This window comes from Pseudopipra pipra, chromosome Z (assembly GCF_036250125.1).
Source record: "Pseudopipra pipra isolate bDixPip1 chromosome Z, bDixPip1.hap1, whole genome shotgun sequence".
Taxonomy (NCBI): Eukaryota; Metazoa; Chordata; class Aves; order Passeriformes; family Pipridae; genus Pseudopipra; species Pseudopipra pipra.
The window spans coordinates 43,803,288-43,815,621 of NC_087581.1; the positions used below are offsets into that span (position 1 = coordinate 43,803,288).

At 43.5% G+C, this 12,334-nt stretch overlaps 2 protein-coding genes across 4 annotated transcripts in view; one reads left to right on the top strand and one right to left on the bottom strand.

Moving 5' to 3' along the window:
- The first annotated feature begins 1,150 nt into the window (after nucleotides 1–1,150).
- Nucleotides 1,151–2,656, top strand: MRPL50 (mitochondrial ribosomal protein L50). The gene is made up of 2 exons (XM_064640855.1): nucleotides 1,151–1,352; nucleotides 2,162–2,656. Exons 1-2 carry the CDS (start codon nucleotides 1,264–1,266, stop codon nucleotides 2,556–2,558), a joined length of 486 nt encoding a protein of 161 aa, XP_064496925.1. The 5' UTR covers nucleotides 1,151–1,263; the 3' UTR covers nucleotides 2,559–2,656.
- Nucleotides 2,657–5,318: 2,662 nt separating this feature from the next.
- Nucleotides 5,319–12,334, bottom strand: part of PLPPR1 (phospholipid phosphatase related 1) — a 131,791-nt gene continuing 124,775 nt past the window's right edge. For all 3 annotated transcript variants that reach the window (XM_064642757.1, XM_064642756.1, XM_064642758.1), the window contains exons 6-8: nucleotides 10,407–10,583; nucleotides 8,799–8,930; nucleotides 5,319–6,849 (exon numbers count right to left, since the gene is read on the bottom strand). In XM_064642757.1, the coding sequence (XP_064498827.1) occupies nucleotides 6,817–6,849; nucleotides 8,799–8,930; nucleotides 10,407–10,583 (342 nt within the window). In that variant the 3' untranslated portion in view covers nucleotides 5,319–6,816. The remainder of the gene's footprint in view (nucleotides 6,850–8,798; nucleotides 8,931–10,406; nucleotides 10,584–12,334) is intronic.

The window sequence follows — 12,334 nt, forward strand, 5'->3', positions numbered from 1 at the left end:
GGGTTGCACAGGTTGGGTCAAGGCTGTAAAAAGACTGTTTTTCCAGTGGCATTTGTCACAATAATTAACATCAAACATGCAGGAAGGCATCTTGGCCTGCCCTGTTGGTGTAGCTTGGATAATCAGGCTGATGTTACAGGCTCACTGTTTGACCCTAGGCCTGTTGCTATGTCCCTGTTAAAGATACAAGATTTGTGAACTAAAGTACAATTAGATGATTGTCATGAAACAAAAAAAAAAAAAACAAAAAACCAAACAACAAAAAAAAGGGCATAAGTAGCAAAAACAGCAGACCAGGGTTATAGAAGAGCATTCTCCTGGATGCACACTACACCAATCAACAGTGAGGCCTTGGAGCAGCCCCCCAAACATCCAGGGCCAGGCTTCCCAGAGGAGCTCCAGACCCTCTAGGGTCATCCCACTCTGCTGGCTGCTCCTCCTGGCCACAGGCACTCCCTGTTCCTGCCTACAACTGGGAAAACATGTAAAAATCACTGTCCTGTAAACAATTCCTGCTGTCCTCTGTGTCATTAACCTGTCACAGGGGCAATAAACAGCCAAACTCCTTCACGTGGATCCAACCACTGAGTAATTAATGTTTGATTTAGACTGTCCTGACGGTGAACGAAGAGCAAAAACTTGCCAAAAAAACTCCTCAAAGGCCAACACCAGCATCAGGAATGACATCCCTTTCCTGGCTTGGCTGTGGTTGTGCCTTCACACACGCAGGCTCAGTGAAACCTCTGCTCCCCACAAGCAGCATCCTGCTGATCCTTTGATCCGTGCATCACGGGATCAACCACGGAACGGTTTGCACTGGAATCTGTATCTATTTTTCCAACCAGATACAGACAAAACCCCTCTGCTGTGGGCAGGGACACCTTCCACTAGACCAGGTTGCTCCAACTTGTCTGTGGACACTTCCAGTGGTGGGGCATCCACAGCTTCTCTGGGCATCCCGTGCCAGCGGCTCACCACTCTCACAGGGAAGAATTCCTTCCTAATCTCCCCTCTTTTAATTTAAAGCCGTCCCCACTTTTTCTGTCACGATCTGCTCGTGTAAAAATCCCCTCTCCCTCTCTGTTACAAGCCCACATGAAGCACTGGGAGGTCGCAGAAAGGTCTCCCCGGAGCTTTCTCCCGATGGGAGCCGAGACCTCCGAGACACCCCCGCGCTGAGGGGGCGGCCATGGGACTACATTTCCCGTGAGGCTTTGCGTGGCGCGGCGGCAGGTCGTCACTGCGGCGGCGGCGAGAAGGAGCATGGCGGCGGTGCGGGCGCTGAGGGCAGCGGGGCCGGGGCGGCCCGGGCTGGGCCCCGCGGGGCTCAGAGCCTTCTGGGGTGTCCGCAGGTACCGCAGGGCACCAGGGGGTGGCATCTGAACCTCTCGCGGGCCGTGGAGGTGCTGGAGGGGCCTTGGTCTTACACTCCCCCCCACCGAGCGCGTCCCTCGGGGTTGTGTCCAGGCAGCTTCAGGATGTTTTTAGGGAAGGAGATCCAGCAGGTTCTATGGGAATTAAGCGCCCATCGAGGCGCACTGCTGGCGGGCGGGCGTGGTGGTGGTGGTGGTGCAGGGTTGGAGTCTAGTGCTGTCACCTGCTTTTTGTTAGGGGTGGGAAAGGAGGGATTTCACGGGAATGTAAAATGGTAGTTCCTGTGCAGCGTTTTAGGTGAGACCATGCGTGGATTGTTGACTAGAGTGTGGCAAATGAGCAAGTCAAGTTTTGTAGTTAAAACTAGTGATGAATTTTTTTTTTTTAATTTTTTTTTTTTTTTTTTTTTTTTTTTTTTTTGGTACCTAGGCACTGATTTTTTTTTTTCTGTAGTAGTGGTTATTTTCTGTTATCCCTTTTGTTTAATTAATATTTTTTTTATTCACATCAGATTAGAAAACGCAGTGGTAACTGGGAAGACAAGTAATTACTCTGATTAAAGTGTTTCCACACAGCCCAGTGAGATACGGTGGGTGGGCGAGTGGTGGCTCTGCAGAGGGAGCCTGTGTGGTGAGCAGCCTTTGGGGAAAACCGCCAAACCCTGTCTGGTTTTGTCCCTCATGGATAAGGACACTGTCTGGCTTGAGCCTGCTTTAAAACACCTTGAACAGAATAGCACTCTGAGCCAGCCCAGAGGTTGAAAACGCTTCTTTTCTGGTGCCAACAGGAAGGAGGAGAAAGAAGTGGAAGTGGAAGCGGGGATCTCTGAGAAGGAGGAGAGGAGCAAGCCCAGCCTGCTGTGCCCCCCGCCGCGCAGCCGGAGTTACCTCCCCCCGCAGGACCTCCAGGGCCGCCTTGAGTCCCATGTAAGGGAGGTTTTTGGGTCCTCCCTCCCCCAAGACTGGGAGCAGACGCCCCTGCAGGAGAACAGGCTGAAGTTCCGGCTGCTGGCACGGCTGGCGGTGGAGCTGGGACACGCTGTGCCCAACTCCCAGCTCCACCTGATGCGCTGTGCCCGGGATGTGCTGGGTTTTTACCGCACCCCCATAAAGGATGCGACCAAATTCGATGAACTCGTGGCCGCAGAGCTGCCACCGAACCTGAAGATCATCTGGAAGCAGTGAGTGAGTCCCACCATGGACCTTTCCTGCAGAGCAGCGGCAAAGCCACCTCTTCGCAGTGAAACGTGTGAATTTCACTAATAAAAGTTCTCTGAGTTGTGCTCAGATTTTTCACCGTTGTCTGTTCTGCCCTTTTTTCCCTGCAGACCAGGAGTGTGGGCACTGCCAGCTGCTCCCTTGCATCTCTGGCTCCAATGGGGATAAACAGGGGGGACCAACTCCACAGTTCCTGCCCTGCACCTGGTCTTGGCTGGGGTAGAGGTAACTTTCTTCCCAGTGGCTGGTGTGGGGCTGTGTTTTGGATTCGTGCTGATGCAGAATCCAGGGTTGATAATACAGAGATGTTTTTGTTATTGCTGAGCAGGGCTTGTACAGACATAATACCTTTTTGTTTTCCACACTGGGGAAGAGGCTGGGGTTCATTGGAGGTTGGGAGGAGACACAGCCAGGACAGGTGATCCAAATGGCCAAAGGGATATTCCAGACCATAAGACATCATGCTCAGTGCATAAAGTGAGGGAAAAAAGGAGGAAGGGAACGAAGTTTGGAGTGATGGTGTTTGTCTTCCCAAGTAACCACTGCTCTCCTGGAGATGGCTGAATACCTGCCTGCCCATGGGAAGCAGGGAATTAATTCCTTATTTTGCTTTGCCTGTGTGTATGGCTTTTCTTTTACCTATTAAAGTGTCTTTATCTCAACCCACAAGGTTCCCAGCTTTTACCCTTCCAATTCTCTCCCTGATCCCACTGGTGGGGGAGTGAGCAAAGGGCTGATTCAGGTTGGGCTGGCTGGGGTTCAACCTGTACAACCTCCTAAACTTGTCTTCAGTTCTGAGCTGTATGATGGGGTTTTTGTGTATGCATTTGGGCTGTGTCAGGAACCACATCCACCTCTGCCACCATGACCAGCAGGGCTGACAAACCTGGGGAAGGAAAGGGAAGGTGAGCCATCCTTATTTTTTTTTGTCCTTGAGATTAAAAATAAGAGCCTGTCAGCAATAAGGTTTGTAAAAGCTATTACAGGTGTCATCTTAAAGTGAAACTGCTTGTGCTGCTCAAAATTGCTACATGAAAATAGGGCCAAGTAAAATTGTGAGATCTCTTAACTCAGTAATAGTGAACTCTCCAACAGCCCTATAAAAACACCTGCCATCAAAGCACCTTGTTGAATTCTTCGGTGTCTGTTAAAAACCCTATTTTTTAATTTTTGTGTCTCCTCCTAATAGTTGTTAGTTTTTCTTATATGTTACCTGTATGTTTAGTTTTTCTTCCCGTCTAACTGATGATGCAGGTCTGCTGTTAATCAGAGGAGGCAAGCAGAAAAGTGAGGAAGACAATAAAATAAATACAACAGTCTGATAAATCTGTGGTACTTCATGAATTTTGGTGAAACAGGTTGTTTCCAATGAGGTTAGAGTCTGTATGTGTGATTTTTTTTTTCTGGGAATGATCCAGAAATGTCCTGGTTACAACACTCACTGCCCTCAACCCTTGCTCCCCCAGTTTCTTTCAGCAGACACCCCAAGCGCACTCAGGCACTGCTGCTTTTGTGTGTCATAGTGCTCAGTTTCTTGACTGAGCAAACTTCTCAAGTTCTCCCTTCTTCTCACAGCTCTGAAGAAGTTTAAGAAACCCATTCTTTTCTCCTTTTGGCTTTTGGGGATCTACAAAATAGTAAAAGTATAGTGCTACATGTTCCATTGTGGGGTGAATGTGAGTGAGCTGGGGATGTTTCACTGGTCACTGTGGAAGGCTGAAGGTTCCCAAATCCCTCCCCTGCAGCTTATGGGAAACCACACTGTGACAGCTGGCTAAATGTGTGTCATCCTGGGTGCTTCAGAGACTGTTTGGCAGCAATAAATTATTTTTTTCATGAAACTATGTCTTCTTCCTCCCACCAAAACCCAGAGATATTTGCATCTCCTTGTTTCTTCTTAACACTCCTTATCTAAGAAAATACTTTCAGTGGTAGTTGAACTTCATGTTTATCTGCCTCTTCTCTGTCTCTCCCAGTATCTAACTTTGATAGCTCACGTAAAATGATCAGAACAGAGTGGAAAAACTGAAGACTGAAAATTAGGCAAGAAAGGAGCATGACAGCAGCTCATCTTGGGTTTTACTGTCTGAGATGAGTCAAATTGCCATTTCCCTTATCTCGTACACTTGGTTCCTTTTGAGGTGCAAATGTCATGCTTCTGTCAGCACAGGGACTGTAGCACAATGGAAGGGGATCAGACATTAGAGATGCAAAACTTCTTAACAAAAATCTGAAATGAGATCGTAGCCTAGCACAGAATGCTTGTGCCATGGAAGGGGTAAGACTTCTAGGGGATTAATCACTTTTTAATCCTTGGGCTTTCAAAAGTACCTAACTTCTATTGAATTACATTATAAATAAATAAGTAAGCAAAAGCCCTGCTCATGCAGTTTGTTGGTTTTAGACCAGTAGAGAAGACCTGACAAAAGTGTAAAAAAAGCCTGCTTGGGAGGGTATTTCCTAGCAGAGAAGTTGAGAACAGATTTTTCCCCCTGGAATTTTGATCAAAGTTGTAGTGAGGAACCCAGAACACTTATCAATGGCTCCTCATGGTCACAGAAGGCCTGCTCAGCCCGAAGTCTGATCCTTATATTCCTAAGCCTGAAGCACACATCTGTAGAGTCAGAAGAAGATACCAACCTGGAAAAAACACTGCAAGACCAGACAGAAACAGACATCCCAGATTTTCTTTGTATCCCAGGCAAGTGACAGAGACCAGGCTACATGTTTGCTTTTTTGAACATTTTTTTTCGCTTCTGTTTTGGAAAAAATTACAAAAAAAAGCCAAGAAGAACCAACATGGAAATGTGAGGTAAACATTCCAGTAGAAGTACAGAGACAGGCTCCATTCTTTAAAGGAGACATACAGCAGTTATCACCATGCTAAAAGAATGAGATGCAGGAAAATCCTAGAAACAGTGAAAAATCATGTAATGAAGCCTTTGCCCCAATTCTAGCCATTGTAAATGGGCTTTTTTTTTTTCTTTCCCTCCCACCCCCAACCCATACTTAACTAATTGTCTTTAAAATCCTCAGACAAAGTTTTTAAATTGTAAAATAGCAGTTTTGATATAAATTCTGTTTGGCAGAATTTACAAAAATGCAGACCGCTACTACAGGCTGTCAGCTTTTTATTTTCTTTTGTTTAATTTTTTTTTTTAACTTGCCAAAGCCCCTCAGGGAAAAATACACTTTGGGGGGCAAAACAGGCTCCTTGGTTCATGCGAACTGGAATGCCAGAGAATGCCACCCTGCTGGAGAAGTGGTGCCACTTTTACTTTGCAACAGTGTCACTAGTTACCCCACAAATCTATGATGAAGTGATGAGACACTCAGAGCACAGCCTCAGCTCCACAGTGGTGGCTGTATATCCCCATAGTCAATTCCTGAAGCCAGGTTTCACCGGGAGCTTCAGCTGGGCCTCGGGGAGGAATGAGGATCTAGGGAGATGATATAGTCAGCTCACATGCTATCAGCTACTACTATAAATTTTCATGTCCAGTCTGTCTATACTGCAGACTGAGGATGTTGTTTTAGTTATTCTTCAATAACCAGCACAATCACCCACACCAGAACAATCAGGCTTTGATTCAGTGAGGTGCTTAAGAACATGCTTCAAGTCTGCCAAGTAGTCTGGAAACTGGGTGGCTAAACTGCATCCCTAGGGAACACTTAAGTAGCCCACTGAATCAAGGATGGATTTTTGCTACGTGTTGATAGTATCATTCAGGTCAGATTCCTGATCACCATTATTTTAATATGAACTAAATATATGAGATTACTTCAGATCTATGCTGACCTTACTGAGATCGGAATCTGACCCAGTGGTAGAAGCACTTCTTACAGTAAGAAAAGGTAAAAATGAATGTTTCTTTTTTCAAGATATATAAATTAAAAACTGAAAAGAAAAAAAACGTGTACAAATATCACATAACAACATCAACAATTCCATAGATGTAGTTCCTCAGTGCACACTTTAAACAAGAAAAGTTTTTTTTTGTTCTTTTTTCGTTTTGCTTTTAAAGTCTGGCATAATAATATTAAAGCTGACAAAAAAATCAGGGCAAGCTACATCACTTCCTCATACAAAAAAAGTACAAAACATTAGCCTCTAACTAGACATAACATAATACTGGTCATCACAGTTACACATTTAGTAACTGTGTGTCTTGGACTATTGTACTGGAGGGTAGTAAAAAATAGCTCCGGCTGCCAATCTTCCATCTCAGGTTACTTCAGTCATAGAGGCAGAGTGGTTCTGCAAAGAGGAAAAGGCAGACACATGAACATTTGTAAACAGTTTGGCATTTACATACTTTGGTGTGCAAAATGAATGAGAAAACCCTTCTCTAATAAAACCTGTCGCTCAGCTAACCCAGGGCTTTAAGACTGCAAAAGTGACTGCTGCCTGTCCTGAGTGTGTGGTGGGAATGGCTGAACTCCAGCCCTGCTGTTATTAACACTCACTAACAGGCTGGAAAACCAAGGTGGGACTTTTCCAACATGGACTTTCAAATGGGACTGGGTCCTGTCCAGAGGGACAGGTCTGCAGAGGCTCAAGTGCTTCATACAGTCACATAACCAATACAGGGGGTCTGTCCTCAGGAGAGACTAGAAGACTGTGGTTTGGCTTCATCTGATGGGTGCGCACGGATTCTGCACACTTTGATCCTAAGGAACATTAAGAACTTAAAACCGTATGGAGGTGGGTCAATAATGCCAAAACACATGCAGCCACAGACATGCAGCAACAAGAAGTCCTCTGTAGGTGGCAGTGTAGATTTAACCTTCCTGGGAGCCAATGTCCAGGACTCGTGGCCGTACTAAGTCATCCTTGTATCATGCTGCCTCTGCAGGGTTTGTGTGGGTGCAAGGCCAAACGAGATTGGGGATAGATGCAGAAATCTGCACAGAGAAGGACGCTGTACCTCCTATACCTGAAGAAACAGTAAGGACCATGTGCTCCCAAAGACCTGTTTATACTATCTTCAGAATAGGATCACATTTTCCCCAATCTACTCCTGCACTGTAGATGTATGGTCATGTAGAGACTGCTACCCTGAAAATTATGTTGTTGAATTATAGTAGACATCAACAGTCACTACCTGCACTTCACAGCTCAGCAGCTATAAATAGCTGACTTGACTAAATTTTTCTCATAGTCTATTTTCCCCTGCTCAGCCTTTATGTCATACATGACACAATGTGGACATCCAAGCAGTGCTTAGTTTCTGAACTGCAAACCCACCAAGAGAACATTTAATGCACAAGGTTCTGCAGATTTAGTGGAAAGTCTTCCAGTAAATCTTTGCCCTAATCAAAATGGACTTTTCAATTAAGCAAAATATTTCCAGGCATTAGAAAACTGTCTTTTCCAATTTTTTTTAAAATTCCTCTTTTCAGTTTATTTGGCAAAGAGTTTAAGAGAAGTCGCTATTGATCTTGCTACATGCCATGTGCAGAGGAATGACAGGCCATCTAAGTACAATTTAAAGAACAAATAAATGACATCAGGGTATTTAAAATAACTGATAAACTACAGTTTCTCCTCATTCCCAGAACCTGTTTTGCAGGTGGCATTTGCTTGTCTGTTTTGAAAGGGCTGGGTATGATTCAGTTATGCCAAAGCAAGCCATTTTAAGTTAGTAGTTTTAACAGAAACACCATCAATAATGATGCTCTCGCTTGCTATTTTTTTTGCAGACTTGAAAGAATGCTATTACTTCTCTTCTGAGGACTTAGAGATAGAAAACTGTATGAGATTTTTATCATTATAGAAGATACTGAACAGTAATAAGGATAAAAAACCTAATCTCTATAAATACATTTCTGGACAGCATAGTTTATTCTCAGGAAAGATTAAATATTTCAGACATCCCCAAAGTATTTTGGAATGTAGTTACACAGAATTATTTTTGCTTTTCTCTCTGTTTTCTATTCTAAGCGAAAGCTTTTTTATCACAAACTATATGCAGAGGCATGTGAAATCCTACTTTTTCAGCAGTGGATGTGCACAGGGGCAAAAGATCTATAGTATTTGGTAGTTCGGGAATAAATGCCTTAAAACAAACTCTGCCTTGATTCAGATTCACTTTGTTCAATGGGCCTCAATGTTAGGAATGTATGGTTAGGTATACAACTTGGTTTTAGTCTGCTGTAACAGAAAATGTGGTCGGTGATGGGTCTGGGTGAGAGGATTTACAGTACCTGTGCACTCAGTGTCTCCAGAGGACTTTCCACTCTCGGAAAAGCCATTAGTGGCATTCCCCGTGGATCTTCAGGCTTCGGTTTAGAAGGAGCTCCGTGAGTGCCCTTAAAGTTATGGACAACACATATCCCCTGTGTAATGCAGAAGAAGCTAGTGAGGTTGGTGTGTCCCCAGGAAAACTCAGAGGAGTTAACACTGGGGTCACAACTACCAGTTTCTGAAAAGAATTTAACCTGGGTTTTGGTTCAAGGCGTCACCTGTCTCAGCCTTGGGCTACAGTGCAGCTGAATGGGATGGACTGCTTTGGGAAGTGGGTTAATCTGAGGTGATGAACCGTGCTCAGTCTTTATACATTTTACATTTCACACAGCAGAGATTCCCATGTATGCTTTATCATCCCAGAACCACAGACTACCTGAATGATGCACTTTACTGGCCAAATACTCCCTTCAGACTGTGACTTTATCACTTCCAAGCTGTGAAAATAGTTCAGTGGATGGCTGCATCTCCCTCACATCTGGATAACATAATTTAGCATCACTCCTTCATACTTGCAGCAGCACTGGGACGACAGACTCACATTGCACAGGCAAGATTTAAACTGCCCTTCCCAATGGGAACCAGACAAATAATTTACATTAAAGCCAAGGAAATTCAGGTCAGAGGTTGTAGATATCTTTTTATTTAAAGGGAACATGGAAACAATTGACATGTGGAGGTTTGTTGTTGTTGCTTTTTTAAGTTCAGAATAGGAAAAAAGGAATCAGTGACAGGACAATCGAGATTTAAGGGATCATTGAAACCTAATCCCTCCTGATTACAGAGATAAAGTGTCTGTTGCTGTGCAGTGGATAGTTTTGAAGCATATTTTGATTAAATGGAACCAGGCACATTTCTTGGTATTAACAAGAATGACCTGGACTGCTGGCTGTGTGAGTAAATCCTCAGCAAGAGACCTCTCACCAAACAAATCACTTCAACCACAGAGCCCACAGGAGAGCCAGGTACACTTCAAGTCTGGAAAGATGCTGTTCCTACATTCTGTGGGAAGGCCTTTGATATATTTTAATACATTTAGTTATCCTATAAGGGGGTAAACAATTTTAGCTCAACTCCAAATGATGCAAAGGGAGGTAATATTGTCTCCCAGGGAGTTTATCCTGATCTTCCTTTCGACTGCACTTCCTTTATGGTCCAAAACAAAACAGAAAACCAGGACCACTGCTCAGAGCTGCAGACAACACCCTTTATCTAACATTTTTGCCAGATACAAGACACACAGTAGGATTTTGTAACATGGGGGTGTTAGAGGAGTCTCAAGCATACCTTCCTTTTGATATCAGTTGAAAACTACACCATCTTTACAGAATTTTCCAGAACAGGTCAAGTAAGAACACATACAGGAATTAAAAGAATTAAAATAAATAAATACTAGCCTTATCAATTAGTATTCCTGATTTCATACTGTAATTCTCTCTGATGATATGTTTAACTAGATGGGGCTAGAATTAGATCTTGCAGGCCACACGCAAATAGCATTTTTTTAAATATTGTTTTTAATACTATGGTATTTTTAAAAGGAATTCACAAGGAACTGCTGGACTTACCAGAAACAAGGCTACAGCACTGCCCAGGATGAAGCCTGCGATCACGTCCGAACAGTGGTTCCGATACTCAGAAACTCGATTCAGCCCAGTAAGGAAGGCAGCACACAGGGTACCCAAACACAGCACAGGCTTGGCTAGCCTGCTGCTCTTTGTTTTAATTGTGCTTGTGATGTACATCTGAAAGGAAGGGCAAACCAAAAGTAAAAAGGGGCTCTGCCAGAAATGCATCCTTCCCACCCAGAAAAATCCTAAATCAGCAAGGATGTGACAAAATCCATGTTTCATTAAAAAAAGCACTGGGAAATGGAGGAAGAGGTTTCAGGTAATTCAGAGAACACTTTTAAGAGTACAAAACAGATACTGTTAAATGGTGTTGTTTCAGGATGTCAAATATCCCACTGCATTTACATACAGAACTTCTCCTGAGCTTGCAAGCTCCGTTTGTGCTCAGAAGGTGGCACTCTGAATGTGCATGACTAAATGTCTGCAAAGGGAGCCAGGAATTGATGTTTACACTCCTGCAGAAACTCTAACGTACAGAAAATTTGAGTGCATAGCATCTGTATCAACTAGCTACTCCAGTCTCCTAAGTGGTGTTAAATTTAAGAAAGAGAGAACACTGTGAGAAACCATTCCAGACATTTTCTCTGAAAGATGAAAGGAAACACACAATATGAGAAAGGTTTCTTTCAAAACAAAGTTGATTTTGAAAATGTAATTCTGGAGCACAAAGTTTCACTGTTCTCTGAGTATTTTTTAATTAACCCCACATGTTTCTGGCAGTTTGTGTATTTTCTAACACATTTTGACAGAGAGCAAAAGCACATGGGTCACAATTAGCAGCCAGTCATTAATTCCAGAGCCACAAAATAACAAAGATAAAGCAAACCAAGCCTGATGGCAAAACAATTCAATAAAATCCTTTTCAGCAATCAAGTATGGATGCCTGAATGATTTCCAAAGCTTTGATAATAAAAGCAAATACATCAAATACATTTGCCCAAAATGTCTCCAGATGACACACTGCTCCCCATACATGAAAAAGAATCATGAAGATACATTTGAAAAATGCTTCTTAAACAGTATCATGCTCAGGTTTCCTAATCTGATCCCTGGCTGGCTTGGCTTGGTGCTTCCAGATGCAACTACCAGCACAGTTTGTTTCGCACTCTATGATCTATTTGGCAAACGTGAGCAATTATTTTACTGTATTTTAATATCTGTCCCTTTCTAGGTGAGCCAGCTATACAGAGGTCATTATGGTCTGGCACATAGTTTTGGGATCAAGAAAAAGAAATTATATCCATTCTCAAGTTCACTCGGTTCATTGCCTTTCACATATTCCTGTATTCTGTTGTATTGTGTGTACTTTAACTTTCTCCTTGTTTGTATTTCCTTTCCCTTCTCCCAGACTGGGCTACCAAATATCCCTATATCTGGGTTCCCTTCACTGGCTGCTGCTAAAAATATTAGCCCTAAACTCATGACAATACGTAACTGTAGAAGAAGGGAAGGGATGCAGAAACCACTTTTTGAAAGGGAAAGGGACAGGACAGAAAAACTGACCAGGGGAAGGCAGATATGACTCCCTCTGGGTCAAAAGGATATTTTCACCTGCCCAGAAACTGTGGTACTGGACTTCTAACTGCTTAATTTGCCAGATCTCTGGCTGGGGAAGGGAGGTCTTCTGCCCTTAAATGTGCTATTAAGTACATAATTTAAAGGGCAACTTGATTTATGAACTAGAACATTATGCTGTGTAATAGCATTGGGAATGAAACTCAGCTATTTGAGAACTTCCTGCTTGCTTTGTTTTTCACATCTAAACCTGAGTGCAGCATATGCCTTGGAAAGACAGCTAACAATGAGCACTAGGTGGACTAGGTGCCTTGGCTGGCAGCTTGAGCTGCATGTATCACCAAAACTCA